Below are 12,867 nucleotides of genomic sequence, written 5' to 3' on the forward strand. Positions count from 1 at the left end.
CACTCCCCTCCTCCAAGGACACTAGGGGAGTGATTAAGAACTGGTTCAGAGGCAAGCAATAGCGCCCTGAACCTACCCCAGAGAAGAGAAAGCGCGAGACCCAGCAGAACAGTACCGGCAATTTGCCAGTTGACATGCATCAGTTAAATGAAGCTGCAATTTAGAAGCAACAACTGATTCCTGTAACTGAAGAAATGCTCCATGTCATATAGCAACTGTTTCCACCAAGCTTGATTCAAAATGGGGTTTTCACTGACTCAAACTATTACCGTAGTCCAGAGGAATTGTAAGTCATCAGGGGTTTTACAGCGAGAAATGGTTCTTCATCTGCTCTAGTAATGCACCAGCACATTGTAACAACATGTTTTGCAAGAGCACAATCGGATCCAGTCAACATCTAGTGCCATAATATCTTTGGACAAGGATAGCAACTTTAGATGTTTCTCTCCCTTCAAAAGGTGTTTAAGGGAGGAATCTTTATGACACGAGAGAAGTACACATCTGTCACCTCCAATTGTATTTTCCAATGGGAGAAAAATAATGGAGCAGAAGTTATCTAGACTAATACCGGTACCAACATGGAAAAGTGGGGGAAATGTCATGACATTAGGATTTAGGACTCCAGTGACATCTCCCTCTCTGCACGGTGGGTTTCTTTCAGAAAACAACAAAGCAAAGTGCAGTTTCCTACCTGCTAGAATTCAGAGTCCTCTGAGACACCTGCAGTGCCCTGTGTCATGTCAGAACAAGAAGTGACTTCCATGATTAAAAAAAATTTCTAATTGGGAATGAAGGTGCCCAGCAGGAATGGTTTGGGAAAGTCCGGGGACTAACTAGCTTGCACTTAAATCCTCTCTCAAACGTCACTGAAATTGTACAACACTGAACACTCAGCTGCCTCCAAAAGGTACTGAGAGAAGATACTGAAGCCTACTCCATATGGGTGATGGCTGTGATTGCTTGTGAGTGATGATAGCCCCTCCAAGCAGCTCTCAGGCAGCTTCTGCAGGTTTTCCTGACGCCCATGAAATACAGAGGAATCAGGGGAAGATAAAACAGGCTACAAACCAGTAACTGGAGCTCCTAAGATATATCCTGCTTTCCTCCCTCCCCATATCTACACTGCTGGATATTGTGCCATACAAATCTCTGTTGAATTATTGTATTCTTAGGCCAAGGACCTCACTTGGGACATGAAAACCATTTTCTGTCCAGCTTTACTGTCAATCCTGCAACCGAGGTCTGGCTCATCCTGTCTCTTCCTCCAGGCTACCGGTAGATGGCAGCAGAGAACTCTTTTTTCCCTATGATCTTCAGACCACAGTGGCACTCACCCTGCCCGGGTCCTGGGCACCGGTCCGGGGGGGCTCTGCGTTTTAATTTAATTTTAAATGAAGCTTCTTATACATTTTAAAAACCATATTTACTTTACATACAACAATAGTTTACTTATATTTTATAGACTTATAGAAAGAGACCTTCTAAAAACATTCAAATATATTACTGGCATACAAAACCTTAACTTAGAGTGAATACATGAAGACTCGGCATATCACTTCTGAAAGGTTGCCGACCTCTATCATAGATAATCTGTTGGAAAATGACGAAGCATGGTATAATAGGTTATCAGTGTGTAACTTTGGGGCTAATACTGCATAAAGGATCCAAGAATCAACTGCAGCCACTTTTTCAGTTTAGAACCTCACCTTTAGCCAGAAAGCAGCAGGAATTTTGGCTGCAGGCTGATTGCAGGGTGGCCGGCACTCGCTGTGTCACAATACTGTCTTTGGACATTGGTGGTATTTTATAGGTAGGTGTTAGTAATGCCGTCATGTTGCTACACTGCTTAATTGAAAAGTTTCTCTGCTGATGTCCTAGAGAACCTCCATATCCGAAGATCGTTCCACTATCTGCAACCCATGGGCATGCTCAGGTCAGCAGGCAATGCATGCTTACGGCACTGGAAGGGAAAGTTGGTAGCAGAAAAAGAAGATCTTGCATGGATGAGGTGGTATTCTGGTTGGCTCAAAAGGCCTGTTCATCCAAAGATTAGCAGAGGCTCATACCAAAGGGTCGCCGAGGTTGCAAACCTCCAGTGACAAAGCTGCCATATAACAAGAAAATAAAGCATATGAGAAAAAAAACTGTTAAAATATAAGCTTTTGCTTTAGTGCTACAGCCTCCAGTTCCTCCCTCTCAACTCAGTCAGGCCATCCAAAGTGTCTGTTCAAGGTACTGTCCTTTTTAGAACCTTTCTCCACGTTCAGGCCAGGCACCATCCACAAAATGCAAAGAGCTGGGTTGAGGGACCTTCCTGACAGAGCGACTCCTCTCAGGAGAGGCATTAGTTCTGTGGTTTGTTGGTGCTAAGGAGGCACAGCTAGAGTGAAGCAGAGGGCTGTGCAGTTTGATCTGCACGTGCTGTGGTTCATGCTCATTCTGATCAATTCCGGGACTAGTTTCACAGCTGCGGGTCTGTGCCAAGCAAGTTGTTCATTATGATGGAATAAGTGGGCCCAGAAAGTCAGATGTTAACATGACCCTGTCACTGTATAACACTAAAGAGTCAAACACGGTTTGAGGTTTTGGGAACGAAGGTCTCCACCTGCTCAATTCAATGGCAACAGCTACCATTACAAAACCAAAACTTTATAACCTTTTATTAGAGAGAAAGCGAGCAGTTAAAGCAATTAAAAATGTGAAACATTAAGTGAGGTTTTAGTTTAACAATACCCCTTAAAGGTTCATTTGCTTTAGCAATCGAGAGTTTTTAAATAAGGAAACACAGATTCGTCAGTCATTTAGATCAGTGGCTCTCAACTTTTCCAGACTACTGTACCCCTTTCAGGAGTCTTATTTATCTTGTGCACCCCCAAGTTTCACCTCGCTGAAAAATTACTTGCTTACAAAATCAGACAAACATAAACAATGAAGCTAATGTCTGGTGCGAACTCTTCCTTGCCAGCTCACTGCTAGAGAAACACAGTCACAACACACGGTCCAACCAGCATCTATGAAACCTGGCAAACTTGTGCTAGCATTGGGGTGTTTAAGGCATTGCTGGTCCCAGGCTCATAGCAGTGTTGTGAAAAATGCAGTCTTGACCGCCTAAGCTGGGCACTTATTAAACATAAGGTGAAAGAAAGAAAGAAAAAGAAGAGATAAGGTGGGGAAGGAAAATGACATAAGAGAGGGCATGACAGCATGATCCCATGGCTCACATTTCAGGTGTTGTTTGGGATTTAGCCAAAGTCAGCGGAGGTGGCGCTGTCATTGGTTCTCTCTCTCTGGCCCAGACTGTTCAGGATGCCTTTCAGGATCAGGACAATAAAGAACCAGTGGTATCATGGCAGATTTTAGGGACCCTGGGGAAGTGGGGGGTGACAGCCATGATGGTAACACTCGCTCCTTCCAGTCCACCCATCTCTACCCCAATGATTCCCCCCAAAGTCTCGTAAGGACGCCAAAGAACTGGGTGATTGATGGAATAGCCCATACCCTCATTATTTTGTTTACCACTTAGATCTAACTTCTGACACTCTAATTTTGATCCATTGATTTCTGATTACATTCTCCTTTGTTCACTACTTATGATCTTAACACAGTCATTGGGTGGCATCAGTAGACCTTTTTGTTTGGACAAATTCAGTCTGTCTAACTTTTTGCTGACTTTTATAAGCAATTTTTTGTAATGGGCTGAGTTGAACTTTCATTACCTTGGGCAACTTAGAGTGCAGGCCTCTGCACAACAGCTCTGTCTCCTGCACACAAGTTTTACTCACAAGGGTAATATGTCCATTTTCATGCAGCGTAGCTGTGTGGGGGAGGTCATGGCCACACAGGAAAGCGGAAGTGGCTGTGGAAATCCCTGTCAGGCTCTGTAGTTTCAGTTGTGAAGAGTGGAACATTGCTAAGTCCATAAGGAAACTGGGACTTTCCCACAGAGACTCAAGGGATTGCTGAGACAAGTCTGTGTCTCCTTGATTCTGGAGGGCTGCAGGCACTAGGGTCATGTCTGACCATAAAGGGTACAGGTCGCACAGCTGTTTCTTGCAGCTGATTATGTCCTATAAACAAATGACTGGGGAATTTCCTCATATACAGCTAGATTGTTCTTTTGGCTCAGGTTTCTAATCTAAAGCTCATAATTACAATGCTAGTTTTGTATAAGCAAGTATGTACTGTAGCTCAGGGGTCTGCAACCTTTGGCACATGGCCCATCAAAGTAATCTGCTGGTGACCTGCGGGACATTTTGTTTATGTTGACCGTCCGCAAGCACAGCCTCCTGCAGCTCCCAGTGGCCACAGTTCACCATTTCCGGCCACTGGGAGCTGTGGGGTGTGTGTGAGGGGGGAGCGTGTCTGCAGACAGACAACGTAAAAATAAAGGCTCCCGTGGCCCATGAGTGGATTACTCTGATAAGCCACGTGCCAAGGCTGCCAACTCCTGCTGTAGTTAGTGTTTCTTCATCTTTTTAGCTTCCTGCTCTGCTCTATAATACACTCTTGCAGGCACCGTTTGTCATTTTGAAACCTGGAAGAGGAAGGGAGAATCTGTGCACCAGAACAAGACATCCAAATGTATTAAATTAGCTAACTAATTACAGTAGAGACAATGTTTGCCATTTGGCTGCCATTCTGCTGACTCCAGTTTCTGCACAGTGGTAAAACGCCAGAGAATGCCTTTGGAGCACCCATTGTCCACTGGAACATGGAGTAATAATAAAATCGGACTATTCTAGATAGAAGTGGATGCACCTTGTTATTTACACAGGTTGTTAATGGAACCATGCTGTTACCTGATGTACTGAGAAAGTCTTTATTCAGAATGTAAATATGCAGATTTCTTAACCTCAGTGCAGTTGTTAATCTATAGCAGCTGACCAGAAAACAGACCTCACTCACTTCCACGATACTGCTTCCACCTCTGGGACCGTCTCTGCCACCAGAGCAGTGTTCTCTTCCAGAGAGAGGGGCAGACCCTTAGCGGCTACAGATTGTCCTTGTTCCATTGACAACAATAAATCTCCAACAATTTACAGCAGTTGAGGATCTACCCCAGACTACCTTACAGACCTGTGCAGTTCAAAATGCTAAATTGATGGGTCATAAAAGGCCCTTCCATGTGTTTTTTCCGAGCAGTTCATGAGTTCTAAGTCCATGCTCATGAAGAAGATGCTAAACGGAGGTAGTGAATTTACCTTGGACAGATTGCAACAACCTCATTGAGGGATGGATTATGGCTAAATGATGCCCAGTTCCACCTACAAACTTTGACATATCTTTGCCAGACTCTCCCTTACAGTCCGGTCGCCTAACACCGGAGCAGTTATTAGTCATTCAGAGCAGATGGATGACATGAGCTTCAAAAGGCAAGCTTGCATCAGGAGTGAAGGGGACATCTGCTAAGAACAGCCCTGTGACCTGTTATTTTATTTTAATACTGATCTAAGAAACATATCTTTTGAAGGAATGAATATTGAAATATTTGCAGTGCTGCAAGACCCATTTCAGAACATGAGTCATGTTTTTGTATCATGTGGGCCTCAGTTATTAAGTTCCCAGGTGGCATATGTAGAAATGCTTCACTCTCACTGATCAGTGTTTGAACAAACACCCTCGTGACGCAACTATGGACCTGACCCAAAGGCAGTGGAAAGGCTCACAGCTACTTCAGTGGAATATTGATCATGGCCTAATTAAGTACTCTTATTTCACAGATGGTGAGGTTCAAAAAAGGATGTGAGGGCCTAATTACTCAGCACCTATAGCTCCCACCGACTTCAAATGGAAGCTTTGGGTACTCAGCACCTCTGAAAAAAAACGAACAACCCACATGCCTTAAGCAACTTTCCAAGGGGCATTTTGAAAGTTGATCTGGAATAAACATGTCATGGAAATAAAGAAGATAACTCTGACATACTTATGGGCCAAATTCTGCCCTTAGATTAATGGGTGTAGTTTCTGTTAACTTCAAAGGAAGTCCTGGGCACATATCTGAAGGCAGATTTTGGCCTTTCAAATCCCGTTAGCCATAATACTGATATATTAGCTGTACATTCACCTAGGAATCACCATTAACTTTATTCACATTCTGAGCTTCTTCCATCAAGCAATATTTCTTTTAAAAGCAGACAGCACAATAAAGCTTGGGTGGGCATTTTCCATTCCATGCTCCCCAGTCTCTGCAAGAAGCTACTTGATTTTATGTGTTCTGTGATTTTTAGCAGCATTAACTGAAACTACTGGGGTGACCCAAAGTTTCGTCTGAACTAGTTTTAACAAAAGGCAAAGAGTATGAGATTGTGCTGCAATTGAAATCCAAAAAGGTCAGAACATTCTAGGCAATTATAAATAAAACACATTTCAATTTGCCCTTTTTCTACCCACAGAAAGAGAAGCCCACCCACCCACTCACCCACCTACACAAAGAAGTCTTGTTCAAAGATCCTTTTCACTTCTGAATAAGAATTGTTTTGTGGGAAGTAGAAATGAACTAGTGCCAAGAGGATGAAGGCAGGGGACTTCTGGGGGAAAAAGAGAAAGAAGCAGAGTGCAAGTGAACCATTGTTTACATTACCACTTACTTCAGCATAACTTATGTCACTCAGGGGTGTGAATAATCCACCCCCCTTGAGTGAAATAAGTTACATTGACCTAAGCGTTGGTATGAACAGCCCTTTGTTGGCAGGAGAGCTTCTCCCGCCAATGTAGTTACCACCTCTCACAGAGATGGAGTTATGATGCTGACGGGAGAGCTCTCTCCCGTTGGTATAGAGCAGGGGTAGGCAACCTATGGCATGGGTGCTGAAGGCAGCACGCGAGGTGATTTTCAGTGGCACTCACACTGCCCGGGTCCTGGCCACAGGTCTGGGGGGCTCTGCGTTTTAATTTAATTTTAAATGAAGCTTCTTAAACATTTTAAAATCCTTATTTACTTTACATACAACAATAGCTTAGTTATATATTATAGACTTATAGAAAGAGACTTTCTAAAAACGTTAAAATGTATTACTGGCACGTGAAACCTTAAATTAGAGTGAATAAATGAAGACTCGGCGCACCACTTCTGAAAGGTTGCCGGCCCCAGTATAGAGCGTCTTTAGCAGACATACCACAGACAAGGCCCTAGTGTAGACTAGCCCAGAGTTTGAAGCTGAAACTCAGAGGTGCAAGTATGTGCCAAGAGAACTAGGCAGCAGATGCAAAAGCACATTCAGGATTAAAACCTAGACTAGAAGTTAAAGATTCTTAAGATTTTGTTCAGCAGAAGCTGAAGAATGACAACTAAGTAATTAAGGGTAACTTTTGTTTCTCACTAAAGTCAGAGAAAGGCATCTCCGTACTTTAAGAGAATTATTTAGAACATTTAAGGGTACTTCTGTTCCTGCAGACTCAAGGACCAAATCCGGAGGGGGAAAGCCAAATTTTGAGAACCCAAATCAGTAGAAGATGAACCAAATTGTGAAAGTTACTGGTGGCCCCCCTTAACAGCTTACAAGCACCCAGTAGGAGGAAGCAGAAGCCTCACGGACACAGTACCCTGAACTTTTGAACCATCTTTTCTGCTTCTGCCTTAAAGCAGAGAAAACTTGCTTCAAACCAGTTTTTCCTAACCAGATAACAGAACTATGGTGTTTGACACCTACCAATCAAGTGTTAACACGCAAGGGTCTTTGTCTGAAAGTGTATAAAAAGTTTGTGAAATTTGTATGAGGCAGAGTTTTTTGTACCAAGCTACAAGGCTCTCCTTTCTTCTGCAGAATAAAGCATTGTTTCCTTATCCCTGTCAGGCTGTTATTGGCTCTCAGCTAGGGAGACCCAATATTTCGGTAACAAAATCAAGCCAGACTTAAATGGAGGCTCCTGTTCTGTATGTCCAACCAGCTGTCTTACCTTGTACCTGGGCCTAGAGACTTAATATTAAAAGCCTAGGTGGAGTAATAGCTAGGACTTTCTATCACAATATCCAGCTAAGAAGCCTTTAAAATAGAAAAACTAATCTGAAAGCTCCCGTAGCCTAACAGAGAAAAGAAGAACAAACCATTCAGTAACTTAAAAGTTTAACATCTTACTTAAATATGGCATTGAAACATTTGTCTGGGTTTTGTGTCTGCAGCTGACAATGAACACTGCTAACTAAATGGAAAAAGTGACCTGTCATCTGCCTTTCACTACAACATAATGTGAACTACAGAATTGCAGGGTGTTCTATTGTGAGCTGTTTTTAACAGCTAGCAAAAAAAGTATAATTTAGTTTATTACATGGGGGAAAACCTGAATCTGCGGTCTTAGGCTTTACTGAATGTTAATTCGTTTGGGCTTTGCCCAGTAGGAAGAAATCAGCCTTTTGATAACGCTAGTCACAATTTTAATACTTTGTTGAATGTGGGTTCCAAGTGACTAATAGTCTCATAAAAGGAAACATAGGGCACTGGGCAATTCCCGCTGGCTAACAGAATTATAACTGGTTTCAGAGGAGTAGCCATGTTAGTCTGTATCAGCAAAAACAATCAGTAGTTCTTGTGGCACCTTAGAGACTAACACATATATTCGGGCATCAGCTTTCATGGGCTAGAACCCACTTTATCAGATGTAACTCTGGCACTAGCCACATCCAGCTATCCTCTGCCATGAGGGGTTCCAGCAATTAATGGAAGTGGTGGTGATATGAAGGTAAATGGAAAGAGAATAGGAGGTGTGAGGGAGTCACATATACACAAAAATCCTCCCTGTCTCCTAACACAAGAACAAGGGTTCAGTTGAAGTTAAAAGGTAGGAAATTAAAAGTCAAGAAGAGGAAATACTTCAGTAATTAGACTATGAAATTCACTGAGGCCAAGAACTTAACCAGGTTCAGAAAGGGATTGGCCATTTATATCGATATCAAGAATATCCAGAGTCATAATCAATGCCAACAAAAATGTTGCTGAAGCAATATTAAACTTGGTTTGAGGGTTTAAGCCCTTCTCCAAATATTAGCTCCCAGGATGAGACCTACTAGGGGTGTATGTGTGTGTGGGGAGAGGATTTTTCAGGTCTGCCTACTGGGGGGTTCTTACACCTTCTTGTCCTCTGAAGCATCTGGAGTCAGCCACTGTCAGAGACAAGATACTGGCCTAGATGGACGGTGGGTCTGACCCAGTCTTGCAATTCTTATGATTGACTGCACCCATTTAGCCCCAGCGATAATATACTTTAATTTCTAACGCTGAGGAGCAATTCTTACCACATATCAAATGGTAAATCTGGGGGAGAGGTGCGGGGGTGGAAAGAGTTTTTTGGATGGAAACTAGCATGCCTAAAATCAGCCGGCACATAGAGCCAGGGCCTGCCAATATAAAACTAACTAAATAATAAAATCATAAAGGATCAGATCCTTGGATTGAGAGGAATAGGTAAGGATTTCTTCTAACCGGGAAAATGAAACTAGCACAGACTTGCTTATCTATGAGGAAGGAAACCGAGCTCTTCAAACATAGATTGGGGTTTTCTGATGTGGGAATTCCCACCTACACACTGGTAGACTAAGTGAAAATGCCCTACAAATAGCAGTCCAGAAGCTCCCTCTGAACTCCACACCACATCTACTTGCCTCCAACTGAGCATAAGTGGAAGAGGAGCAGCTGCAGCTACACAGAGCTGAACATGAAGTCTCTTCTTCGTCTCTCACTCCTGCTTCTTCTGGCTGCAGTTCTGGTGCAAGGTACAGTAGCACTTTCCAAGGCACAGCTTGAGGTTTACATTATTCCTGCAAACTTTCATTGCTCTCCATTCCTCTTTCCTGTAATGTGTCTTAAAACAACCACCTGTCTCAAACCTGGGTTAAATGCTTTGCAGTCTCTTACAAGTGTTATGTGAGAGATCAAATCTGATAAGAGCTGCACAGACACAATATCAGGAAATACTTAAGGCAGTAAATAAGAGGCAGCTGTTGGCTTTGTGTAATTGACAATGTGCAAAGCAAGCTACAAGCAGGAGAATTCACTGGTTTTGTACAATCTTATTTTGTGGTTTCTCCCTTCCCCTTCTGGAAAGTGGTCTCTCTCAGCAGAAAAAATCTGATTTGTCAAGCAAAGTATAAATTAATGCTCAGTTTATGGTAAAATAGATGCTCTTCATTACAGAGATATAATTTTATGATATATGATCATAGAAGGGGAAAGTATAGGATTAAGGCCACCAGCTCCATGCAGGTGCTGTTGTGCAAATGTCTCCCACACAGGCATGATAATGCCCAACTTTTATTCATTTATTGAGGCAGTGGTTGAAATGTTATTTGGAGCCACCTCTGCTGGAAATGAAAGGGTTAAATATTGCTTAACAAGTGATTCTGGCCCAGCTTCTCAAAAGGTATTTAGGTTCCTAATTGTCACTGATTTCAATTATTCAATTTCCTGAATACATTTGAAGAACCGTCTCTCTCTGCTCTGATCTGTCAGAATACAATTCAGACACAGGCAAGAGCCCTCGCCCGCCCCCCCATCTCTTATTTTATTTCAGCTCTCACATCTGCTAAACCTACACTGACTTTGGTAGAGTTACACCAGCGTAAGAGAAAGGAGAATTTGACCTAGTAGGTTTATCATAATAAACAATGTTGTGCTCAAATGTATTTATATACCTGTACTCTTTGTGTCATCGTAGGAATGCCAACCTCCAGCAGAGGACGCTGTCTTTGCATAACAGCTGGTGCACCTTCAATCCACCCAAAACATATTGCAAAGGTTGAAATATATGGGCAAAGCAGCAGTTGTCAGAAAATCGAAGTGATGTAAGTGCACAATTAATACCGTGCAGCGCAAGTTATTTTAGTATTTATTCAGTCACTTCCCATTTCATGCTAAGTCATTTTTTCTCCTGACAGTGTCACACTGAAAGAGAGCAAGCAAAGAAAATGTCTGAACAGCAAATCCAAGCAAGCATCACGCCTGATACAGGTACGTCATAAGTATGCCGCCTCTGTCCTGGTTTTTCCTAGAATGCTCCACTTTGAGCTTTTTTGATGTAAGTTGTAGGGAATGCAACTTTGCGATTTGAGGGAAACTTTTCCTTTAGTCTGTACTAAACCCTTTATAAATCCAATACTAGACAAGTCTCAGCACTTGTTATCAGACTACTACATATCTTTAGCAGCTGAGTTTCCTGGATCTCAAAATCCTGGGATTGACAGCACTGACATTTTGGTATTGGGAGATACTGTTGGATGAGACCATCTCCTTTTAGCACAGTGTACAGGAGTCCTGAAAACACTGGGTTTAAACCCCTTTTCTTAAATCACCGAATCATCATTGTGTGGCTTTGTACTGAGTCTTTAAGTCAAATAAATCAAGATGCTCATTCTAGACAAGCTCTTATGAACTCTTAACTTTAAAAAGGCCTAACTTCCATGCATTTCATTTACATATTAGATGCAATGAGGAAGCTGATTCTCTCTATGAAGTATTATCCTTGACATGAGAGGCAGCAAGATAAGGGCCTAGATTTTAATGTCACCCCTTAATAGAGACCTATAATATTGATGTAGAACAAATGCACAATATAACCCTTTGCAAAATACCCTGTAATTATTTCCATTATGCACAGAAGTATAGAAGGAGAAAAAAAATGGATGGATAAGTGACTCTAGTAGGAAACTAATCCTTTGTGAGATGGTGAAGCCCAAACACAGGAATACAGCATGGGATAGTGGAATAAGCTTGTTTATATAACAATTGCATGCCCTAAGCTAGAGCACATGCAGAAACACAATGATGGCCCTTTCCAAAGGGCACCTTACAAAGCGGGACAGCTGTTCAGAAACAAACTCCAGTGCACCTGACCGTAAACTCCAATAGGAAGTTGACCTGATTGCCTAGAATTGTTAAATGAATAGATGGACTCTGCATAGCTCAACTAAAATTGTCCTTTATAGGACAGCCAGGCCTTTGGAAACAAATGGTTAACCTAGTAACCATGTATAACAGACTCCTGTAATGGAGTCCGAATAGGAGATGAGGCTTTCAGTCCTGGGCACTTGAAAGTTTTCTGACTGGGAAGGGAAATCTGATCATGACTGTGGCCCCGTGCAGTTGTGTGTGTTTCTGGTTTGGGATTGCCTGTCTGCTGTTTGCTCTTGTGAGCATTTGTGGGTTTTGTGGTGCACCATGCTTCCCGTTCACTGAAGCAAAGTTTTCAAGTGAAGCAGTGCCCTCTGTTGGTTACAATGGGGTCCTGAGAATCAAGACTGCTTGGTTCTATTCCCAGTGCTGCTACCTAGTCACTGTAAACCGTATTCTGACACAGTTACACCCAGCAAGTATTACTCTAATCCAGAAGTAGTTCTGTTGACTTCAACAGACTATTCATGGAATAAGGGGCTAGTCAGCATAAGTAAGAGTATCAGAATCTGGTCCTGTGTGACATAGCGTAAGGTGCTCAACCTCTGTGCCTCAGTTTCCCTACCTGTAAAGTGGAGGCATTGATATTTTCTCACCTTTGTAATGCACTTTGCTATCATGGAGATGCAATAATGGAACACGCTTCCACTGTACTTGAAGGAGGCCAGACCAGAGAACTGATAGCATTTTTCCCCCTTCCAGAAATTCTTGAAGAGAAGTAACTAACAGCAGCGACCCGAAAGGAAGACTGTGCAAAACTACTAGTGGACATGACTGCTCACGTCATTTACCTGCTCACAACGAGGCGAGCACCCAGCCAGCCTGACTCGTCCCTGGAGTGCTTCTAGCCATGCAAGTACATCACGATGTGTGATCAGCCCCACAGCAGATAAAATATTTGCAACTATTTTCCTGTGCGTCAACATCTGTCGTCATTCTTCACACTGGTTATTTCGTCTGCTATTGTTTAGCCTTGTCAGGACTTTTG

General features: G+C 42.6%; 1 protein-coding gene across 1 annotated transcript; it reads left to right on the top strand.

Moving 5' to 3' along the window:
* Positions 1 to 9,648: 9,648 nt before the first annotated feature.
* On the top strand, positions 9,649 to 12,605 carry LOC116817717 (C-X-C motif chemokine 11-like). The gene is made up of 4 exons (XM_032768099.2): positions 9,649 to 9,706; positions 10,648 to 10,774; positions 10,868 to 10,940; positions 12,582 to 12,605. Exons 1-4 carry the CDS (start codon positions 9,649 to 9,651, stop codon positions 12,603 to 12,605), a joined length of 282 nt encoding a protein of 93 aa, XP_032623990.1.
* The last annotated feature ends 262 nt before the right edge of the window (positions 12,606 to 12,867 follow it).

The sequence above is a fragment of the Chelonoidis abingdonii genome, chromosome 5, assembly GCF_003597395.2.
Source record: "Chelonoidis abingdonii isolate Lonesome George chromosome 5, CheloAbing_2.0, whole genome shotgun sequence".
Classification (NCBI taxonomy): domain Eukaryota; kingdom Metazoa; phylum Chordata; order Testudines; family Testudinidae; genus Chelonoidis; species Chelonoidis abingdonii.